The sequence below is a fragment of the Glycine soja genome, chromosome 4 (genome assembly GCF_004193775.1).
Source record: "Glycine soja cultivar W05 chromosome 4, ASM419377v2, whole genome shotgun sequence".
In the NCBI taxonomy this organism is placed as follows: domain Eukaryota; kingdom Viridiplantae; phylum Streptophyta; class Magnoliopsida; order Fabales; family Fabaceae; genus Glycine; species Glycine soja.
The window spans coordinates 7,693,513-7,703,925 of NC_041005.1; the positions used below are offsets into that span (position 1 = coordinate 7,693,513).

Consider the following 10,413-nt stretch of genomic DNA (forward strand, 5'->3'; position numbering starts at 1 on the left):
ACTAGCGGCGCCACCTCAAATTGCACCTCCACTGCCATTCTCTCCTCCCCACCAAACCCGACAACCCAAATTCTCCGAAGCCTGACACCAGGCTTAAACTTAGTGGCCAGTGGCGACCCAACTCTATATATTATTCTTTTCATGAAAAAAATACTATTCTTTTTACCAGATTCATATATATATATCCAATCAGTAAACGGAGAAAAATAAATATCAATTAATCACAATTAATTACCCATGACACCAACCTAACTTGGAACTGGAGGCGTTGACAACTCTGGTGCAGAGAAGAAAGAGCGGTGATATAGCTGTAAAAAGAGAGCTGGATGGAGTCGTGGGTGCCTTAGCTCTATGACCCGCCATTTGGTGCTCCAAAATCTTTAAGCACAACCGTGACCAATTTTGGCACTACACCTTCATTTGCGGATATGCGAATCCACAAGATAAAATTTTATTATACTTTCACATAAGCATTTCTAGAATTATGCTTACATAATTCCGAAAAATCATTTTTGGAATGCATGTTGTTTTCCAAAAAATAAAAATAAAAACTCATTAAAGTTGTTTGTTTTTGCCTTTTGTCGGGTGCAAAAAGAAAAAAGAAAGAAGAAAGAGGGTGAGGAATGTCTGGGCACATAAAGGAAAATGAAGGAGGTGAAGGAGGTATAAGAGACACTCAAGAGTATTTTTGTCAATTCAGGTTGTTCTAGAATTACCAGGGGTGCAAGAAGTAAGTATTGGGATACAGGAAGTAATTCCCATGTGGGTGCGATATTGTTCAGTAAATTGAAAATAATAACCAGTAAACATATTCATAAAAAAGTTATACAAAACGTAACCATAATGGGCCTTTGTCGCTTAACGAAGAAATGTTTTCCAATCTATATTATGATATATCAATAATTAATATTTAACAAAAAAATTAAAAATGTTAAGTCAATACTTTAATTTTTATACATATCATCGTTTGTTACTTTAGTCTTTACATGAAAAAAACTATATTATTGTCTCTACATGAAAAAACTATATTATTGTCTCTACATGAAAAAATATTTACAAAATTTCAATTGTTTCACAGATTTATAACAATGATGGAATTTGAGAAGTTCAATAGTACAAATACTAAAGTTTTAATTTTAATTTGGTCCTCAAATTATTTTAAGAGATTTAGTTTGATCTCCAAATTTTATAAAGGTTTAATTTGGTCATCAAATTATTAAAATGAATTAATTTAGTTTCCAAATTTTTAAAAGATTTAATTTGGTCCTCAAATTCTTTAAAATAAATCAATTTAGCTTTTAAAATTTTAAAAACTTAAAGACTAAATTGAATCATTTAAAATAATTAAGAGATAAAATCGATTCATTTAAAAAATTTAAAGACCATACTAAACCTTTTAAAAATTTGAAGACTAAATCAATTTCTTTAAAAAAAATCTGAAGATCAAATTAAACTATTTAAAATAATTTAAGGAACAAGTTCATGATTAAGAATAATAAAAGTATGGTAGTTGAGTCTTGTCTTCGGAGAGTTGTAGTTTAACAACTATGCGATCAATTGATTATACCTCCGGTTTACAAATTAAGAAGAGAGTGACTGGTTTTATGTTCTTCATTTTAAGTAAAGGAAGAACAAACACAAATGAACAACTAAAGAGCAATCAATGGACAAAAAAGAGTAGGTATCACACTTCTCTTAATTCTCCCCTAATATAATATATCTTTTTAGTATATGATTCACGTTCAAATAATCTAATGCAATTTATCCCAAATTTCTCCACCGGTAAACTTTATCATAAGAAGCCAACATTCTTTTTGCTTTTCAAAAAAAAAAAAAAAATACTCCATTCCATAGCGGACAATGAAATTAGACATCGAGTAACCAAACTTGCAGAGGAAAATAACAAGAATAATAATTCAATCCAACATAGAATCAAGCCACCAATTCCTTCCCGACTTAGCAACCATAAATCATTCATTCCAAATCAGAAGCCAATTCAGGTTTGTAGCAAAGTCATCACACCCAACGGATCGAACCAATGACACCATCATCATGCACCAAACACGAGCCAATAGCGGAATTAGGTGACGAATTCGATGCCAACTTGAGCTTGCAGAATAACGGTTACAAATTAAAGTGACAATTTTGCTCTAAGGCAGAATATTTGTATGTATCAGAAGAAGAAAACGAGTGGGAAGAAATTACTCTAGCGAGGTGTTATAAGGAAATTCTTTCAATATATATAAAAAAAATTGAGGAAATCATTCTTAACTTGTTATGATTGAGAATGTGTTCAGTTATAAAAAGAAATGCAAACAACGTTCCAATGAGACGAATTCCAAGCGGAGAGATTATTGATGGAGAAGAGAACTGTGTGTAAGTGCAATCTCTATGGGGCTCAAATGGCCACATTGTTTGCAGTTTGATATCATGTCAGCGAGGATAAGAGCTTGCATCTTTTATTATTTATTATAAAAGCAATTGCAGGCTGGATTTTGATTTCTATTCAATTTTTTATAGGAAGAGGATATGTACCGGAACGGTTCTAGCGTGGATCACTAGTTCGTGTGGTGATTTTTTGTGTGCATATGATATTTTAATTTGTGGATAATATAAAAACTATGTTAATCGTAGCTGAATTAAAATTATTTATTTAATGCGCAAGGCAATCGTTTAATGGCCGTTATATATCACCATTTTGAGTCATGTTGCAAACATAAATTTCTAAAATCATTTTCTTAAAATAAATGACTAAATTAATTCTAAAAAATAATGTAAAGGATCAAAACTCTAAACTCTAATTTATCCATTTGATTATTTTATGATTGGCCCCTTTGTTATACTTTTTTCTCTATCCATGCAACATGTATTTAATACATGATATATATATATATATATATATATATATAACATATTTTAAATATATAAACAAATATAAGCAAGATTTCTTGTAAATATAAAAAAATAAAATTGAGAGAAAAGATTTCTTATAATACTTTTTATTATATACAGTATGTATTTAAAATGAGTTAATTTTATATTTATAAAAATTTAAGATACTGTATCTTTTACATATAAATGTAGTTAAACAATATGATTAAATATTGCCTTCACTAAATATATTACATTTATTAAATGATAAAACTTTAGATATAAATTCTTATTTCTTATATATATATATATATATATATATATATATATATATATTTAAAAATATGTTTCATCGATCAATTCCTTAAAAAATAAAAAAAACAATAACTCTTTTAATAAATTAAAACATATGCTACACTTGTTAAATTTAATAAATAAAGAATTGCATAAACATACACTGTGGGTATAAAATATTCTGACAAACATAACAGTTCGTAATGATTAAATGATAATGTAAATAAATTTTGCATTATTATATCTTAAGTCTATTATATTTACATTTATAGGGTTATTTGAATATCATAAGTTGAAATAACATATGTTGTATTTATTAAATTTAATAAAAATATTTTATTTAATAAACATAGTATTTAATTATATAATATATTTATTAATTTAATTAAATACAACAAATAATTTCCTACAGAAACAGAGTGACACTGCTACAGTGCACCACCTCCGGCGGAACCGAAGCCTCTCTCTCTCCTCCTGGTCTTGCGCGATGCCCAGAGGAATCGGTCAGAATGAGATTGTGAACAAGTTAGAGAGGGAGACAGAAGGGGCACGGAATTTGGAATTCAAACACAATGGCGAATCACGAAACCCAACAACAACAACAACAACATCAACGCCCCCGCCAACACCGCCGGTCCAAGGGTCGACATGCAGCGGCTCGACCGGCGGCCCCGGCTAGGGTTCCGCTGAGGATGCTGCTGCGGGTAGCGTCGGTTGCCGGTGGCATTCAGTTCGGGTGGGCCCTGCAGCTATCTCTTCTCACGCCGTACGTGCAGCAGCTCGGGATCCCGCACGTGTGGGCCAGCATCATATGGCTCTGTGGGCCGCTCTCTGGGCTCCTGGTCCAGCCCCTGGTGGGCCACTTGAGCGACCGCTGCACTAGCCGCTTTGGCCGCCGAAGACCGTTTATATTGGGCGGAGCATTGTCGATCGTCGCCGCTGTTCTCATCATCGGTCACTCCGCTGACATCGGGTGGTGGTTCGGCGACACCCTTGAGCATCGCCCCTGGGCTGTCGGAGTTTTCGTTTTCGGGTTTTGGATTTTGGACGTGGCTAACAACGTCACTCAGGGCCCTTGTAGAGCTTTGCTTGGTGATCTCACTGGTAAATATATTTCTCCTTAAATATTAAATACATTACATGTATTCTTTTTTCCTGTCATTATTCTTTTCTTCATTTTTTGAATATTAGTATGCTCTCATATGTTCAGTTTGGCACCAACATGGCTGTTATTTAGATCGGTTACTGTCAAGGAAATACTTACTAAATTGGTGAGCTAATTATAATGGCTGATTAATTTACATTAAAATGGGCATTAGGTAATGTTGATCTCCCAATTTTCAATATGTTAAATTGTGCAAAGTAGTAGATGTTCAATTTGGAAATTTTCTGTGCGCTTTTGGTATTGACCTGCAGCTCGGTAGTTTTTATTTGATACATAGACTGCAAATGATAAGGCTGTGTAACTTGTACAAGGCTATTCAAGGATAAGGTAGTTTCCAAGTTGGTAGTTAGAGACAAAATTGCAACAAATGTATGCATTTATTATCTTGTCATGAAAAAAAAATAGTGCTAACTACTATGCACATTTGAAACCATGAGTCATTTATTATCATATATACCCAATGGCTATGAGGGTAAAGCTGGATGTTGTTATAATCTATCTCTTGTTGTCTCATTTGATCTTTATTCAAGATGCGTATCCCATGTAAACTTAAATCTATGCTGGAAGCAGTTTGAATGCCTACTTGTGTTAGGTTATGAGTAGTTGGTTTGAGTTTTTTTTTTTTTTATATATATATACTTTTAAACTTGCTATCTCTCCTTCCTATATATGAGGTATTCTGAGTTTTGAATTTGGTACAGAACAATTTAGCTACTATTGTGAGAGAGTAATCTTCTCCAGGTTCCATAGATCATAATTTCTATTGTATTGCTGATTTGTTAGTTTGCTAAATGTTAGATAGGTTTCAAATTTCAATTAGGCTTTCAGTTTTCTGTTATAACTGATTAACTAAATCGTAGCTGTCATAAATGTAACAGTGAGCCCAACTCATCCATAAATATGAGTCTAGTCTGGATTATTCATGATGTTTTTAGAAGTCAAGGAGCAGAATTTATTTATTTTATTTTCTGTAGGTTTTGGGGGATGTGGAGGAAGTCAAGGGAGGTGGTTTTAAGAAGTGGCTATGTACTAGCTCAATGGGGTTGCATTGTCAATGTCTTATAAAGAGTATTTTTTTTTTATAAGCGTCTTATAAAGAGTATTTTGATCATATTCCTAACTAATGGGGGAAATCTGAACACACCCCTTCATGCCTAGATCGAACATTTGGAATGTGAAGTTTGCAAGAGTAGACATTTTGCAGGTGACCTAACATCGAGACTGAATGGGCTCTAATACCATGTTAATTTTAAAGGGGAAGATTTGAGATGGAGTAGCTAAATGGAGAAGAGAATATTTTAGAGAGAAGATCTGAATGAAAAGGTTTTGTTATATTTAGTTGAATGATATGTTGAACTCTTAATAGACTAAGTGGAGCCTATTTCCTCAACTAAGATTAAATGGGTGTAACTTCCTAGATTCATGGATATGCAATTCCTGAAATACATGAGTCTACTATTTCTTAAGTACATTAAGTATTGTTATTTCCGCTGAACACTCTAATAATAGCTAGAGATTGACATAGCTGGAAATTAACGTAGCTGAAGATTTGATGGAGACTACTATTTCTTAAGTACATTAAGCATTGTTATTTCCACTGAATACTCTAATAATAGCTAGAGATTGACACAGCTGGAAATTGATGTAGCTGAAGATCTGATGCATACTTGCATTCTCATACCCCATAAACTGCATTGTTCTACCATGTATTTGGTTTCATACTTTTAAAGCTAGGGATGTACCATGTAGGAAGCAAAAGACTTGCTACGTTATATTATAAAATTATTTTTGTAAACATTTCTCACATCTACTTGGATGTTTCTATTCCTTTTGTCTGCCTTTATTCTATAGTTTTCCAACTGAAGAAAAACTATGTAAAATCTGAAATAAAAAATTAAGCATCAAACATTGGTAACTGTATGTAAACAAAAACATTGTACCAGATTCTTGGCAGGGAATATGCTTTCTTGTATCTCATGTTTGGTAATAGTAGTAAAGGATAAAAGTCAGCTCCCCCCCTCCCACAAAAAAAAATGATCCCAATAAACGTGGCATACAATTAGAATGATAGAAAATAATAAATTGTGCATTAATTATTACCAGCATTACTTTCTACCCAGATGATTGTCTGCTTGATACGTAATTCTGAATGCAACACTCAGTTATGGTAATTATCTTTTTTATTTTCATCTCATCTTGCCTGAATTGTTCTGTAAATGTGGCCTTCCCCCCCACCCCCCCCCCCCCCCAAAAAAAAGAATAGAATATTTTTTTATGTCAATTGTAATTTGTTTGAGAAATAAAATGTCAGCTATGAAAAGCAAACAATACATTGACAACCTTCATATTTTGTTTATCTATCTTTGAAATGATAGGCAAGGATCAAAGAAGGACACGTGTTGCAAATGCTTATTACTCCCTGTTTATGGCTATTGGTAATATTCTTGGATATGCAACTGGATCATACAGTGGTTGGTACAAGGTTTTTGCTTTCACACTTACCCCTGCATGCAATATTAGTTGTGCAAATCTCAAGTCTGCTTTCTTTCTCGACATTATTTTCATTGCTGTCACCACATATATAAGCATTGTGGCAGCTAAAGAAGTGCCTCTAAGTTCAAGTGGAGCACACCCTGTTGAAGAAGCAGCAGCAGGGGAATCAGGTACTGCAGGAGAAGCTTTCCTGTGGGAGCTATTTGGGACATTCAGATATTTTTCGACCCCTGTATGGACAATACTGACTGTTACTGCTCTAACATGGATTGGGTGGTTTCCATTTCTCCTATTTGATACTGATTGGATGGGCCGAGAGATTTATGGTGGTGAGCCAAATGAAGGCCCTAATTATGATACTGGAGTTAGAATGGGGGCACTTGGCTTACTGCTTAATTCAGTTGTTCTTGGAGTAACGTCAGTACTCTTGGAGAGGCTATGCAGGAAGCAGGGACCTGGGTTTCTGTGGGGAATTTCAAATATCCTAATGGCTGTCTGCTTTATTTCAATGCTTGTTGTAACCTATGTGGCAAATAACATTGGCTATGTAGGCAAAGATCTACCACCAACTGGCATTGTGATAGCTTCATTGATAATCTTTACCATTCTTGGATTTCCACTTGCAGTGAGTTGCTCTATTTCCTGCTAAAAGCATTTTATTTCGTTCTTTTTTCTGTCAATATTGAAGGCTCCCTTTCTGTCTTCTACATTCCTTAAAAGCAGACTCAAATTCTGTCTTTTTGCATGGTTTCAGTGGCTCATACATATGAAGTATCTTAATTGGCTTGATATTGGCTGCATGATCTCTAGCTTAAACTGACTTATGTTCCTTAAAATGAACAGTAGTATTTTGTTCTTCAGTTTTTCTTTTGAAAATTCTCAGTGGCTCATACAGTGTCTTGACTCAATCTTGACAGCACAGTCTCAAACTGGCATATTTTCTACTCCTTTTAAGAAGAGCATGATGTGACACAAATGAAAATTTGGAAATGATCCCATTAATTATGCACAAGTTTGTGTATATATTATTTGAGAGTTCTATGTAATTTAATTTGACTTCTGGGATCAATTATTTCAGATCACTTACAGCGTTCCATATGCCTTGATTTCCACACACATTCAGTCATTGGGGCTTGGCCAAGGTGGGCAGGATTGCTGCCTTATTCTTTCATGGATATATGATTGTGTGACTATTTATATTTATATTAATTGTTGGTATTTTCAGGATTGTCAATGGGAGTCCTAAATCTTGCAATTGTGTTCCCACAGGTATTGCTTTTGCATTCCTTTTAAAATTATCCCCCTTTTTTTTTTTTTTGGGGGGGGGGGGGGGTGTTGGGGGTTGAGATCCAAATGAAGTTTTATGATATTGTTTGGCATTCCCAGTAGATCTTAATGTGAACGTTTTCAACTTCAACTCTGTTGAGAAGAAGGAAGAGACATGACTGAATCTGTAAATCAATGTACACAGCAAAGTGTATTATTATATAGTGTGGATAATGACTACAGAAAAAATACGATAATTATCTTCAATCCCTTTGCATATCTCTTGAGAAGATATCATTAAGAAATCATGACCTAAGCACTGCAGGTAGGTCATCAAAGATTTGTTTCACACGAAAGATTATAAGAAAGAGCCCTTGAGAGTATGAGCATTTTGTTCCAGAGAAATATACCTGAAAACAGAAAATTTAGCACAACTTAATAAAGCTTTTCCTTACTCCTGTTAAAGCCTTTAAAATTAGTTGAATGAAATTTGGATTGAAGGACACACAAAATTCACTGAGAACTTCAAATTGCCTACTCAACAGGATGTGACCTCTGGAGAAACTAATATATCAAATAAATGCACTACTCCATGACTTACATAATGGTCTATGTCATTGGTTCAGGCTCCACTTTGATTTTGCTCATTCATTATGAGCCCGAATTATTACTCAGTTAATTCACTTTTCCTTGATCCATCATTGTCTGAAATTAGATACTGTTTGAGACAAAGTAAGGCAATGAGATTTAGCCAGAGTCGCATGGCTATTTTGTACTATCATGCAGGTTTAATGAAAATTTGATTTGTACTATCGTTTTCTTCCAAATACCACATTTCAAGTAACTGATTGACAGATATCAATCCAGCTAGTATAATTATTTACAAATAATAAAAATTCTGAATTATTTTATAGTTCTAAGGTCATGGTGATTTATCTTTTGCAAACGAAACTTTGTGTGCAAGGATCTAATTTGTGCATAGTTATTTGAATATTTTGAGCTGCTGAGCTTATGTATACCAATGTTTGAAATAGATGGTGGTTTCCCTGGGAAGTGGACCATGGGATCAGCTATTTGGTGGGGGAAACTCTCCAGCCTTTGGTGTGGCAGCTGTTGCAGCCCTTGCCAGTGGACTCATAGCTGTCTTGTTTATTCCCCGTCCTGGTGGTCAAAAGCCTCGAAGCCCTGTATGAGGTATTATGTTCTTTCTGCAATTGGCACGGATTTGTTTTGAAAGAGGAATGATGAAAATGAATGAACAAGTAGCAATAATTTGTAAATAGTTTTGTTTTACTTTTGTTTGATTGTAGTCTTTATATTGAGGCTTCCATTCATCGAGATACCCCCACCCCCGACCCAATTGTTTTTGTAATTTGAATAATTGTTACATGGATGTGTTTTCATCTTATTGATCATTATTTATAGCCGTTGAGCTGATTTTCAGTGTCATTATTTTCTGATATTTTGGAAGCTTTTGGCTCTCTCGTTTGTCATCCTGATGAGTGAGATGTCTCTTTAAAACAGTGAGAATGCTCTGCTTTGTTCAACATGAGGGACCCTCTACTGGCTGTAAGAAAAGAAAAAAATTTCTTGATGTATAAGGAACAATGTAAAAGAAGCAACTCTCATAGCACTACTTTTCCAAACATCTGGCAACTCTCATAATAATCATAAAAGCTGTCATCAAAATACTGATTGAAAGATTATCTGCAATCAGTGGAGAATTTCTTCATTGTAAATCAGTTGCACCTGTATAGGGTGTTGCTTTTAGAGGCTAATGTGGTGGGAATGTAGTTGAGGCATCTTCTGTAGGTTCCAAAATTACTCATGGGCAGCATCCTCGTTCCAACCAATATGGCCTGCTGCTGTTTGAGAATTATTCCACATGAAAAATTCTTTTTATTTTGAGGCAGTGGTGATTGTGCGTTGATGCTTCAAGCATGATATATTGGAATCTTGAAAATTTGTGCGATTTGTATTAGTTAGATGAATGTGCTATTGTGCTGATGGAAACCTTGATTGATATGAGCCATAAGCAACCATGCAAGGGAACTTAACACTACACTTTAACCTAAAGCCTTAAAGCCTTAAAGTTCATCACTTATATGGTGCTCAACTTTTTCACTTCTATTCGATGTGGGACTTTACCTCACACTTGTATTGAAACAGTTTAGCAGAGCAATCAGAGTTCTAACAACTATGCTTTCTAGATTTCGCACATAAACATGTAATTGTATGTAAATGATATATGTTGAAATACAAGTTTGAGTAAAGTCTCACGTTGAGTAAAATTGAAAAAAAAATATAAATGAAGAAAAAACTGA

The 10,413-nt window shown here is 34.2% G+C and overlaps 1 protein-coding gene across 1 annotated transcript; it reads left to right on the top strand.

Moving 5' to 3' along the window:
• Nucleotides 1-3,562: 3,562 nt before the first annotated feature.
• LOC114409167 (sucrose transport protein SUC4-like) lies at nt 3,563-10,035 on the top strand. The gene is made up of 6 exons (XM_028372514.1): nt 3,563-4,269; nt 6,706-7,448; nt 7,902-7,965; nt 8,049-8,092; nt 9,124-9,283; nt 9,614-10,035. Exons 1-5 carry the CDS (start codon nt 3,738-3,740, stop codon nt 9,280-9,282), a joined length of 1,542 nt encoding a protein of 513 aa, XP_028228315.1. The 5' UTR covers nt 3,563-3,737; the 3' UTR covers nt 9,283; nt 9,614-10,035.
• Nucleotides 10,036-10,413: the final 378 nt, after the last annotated feature.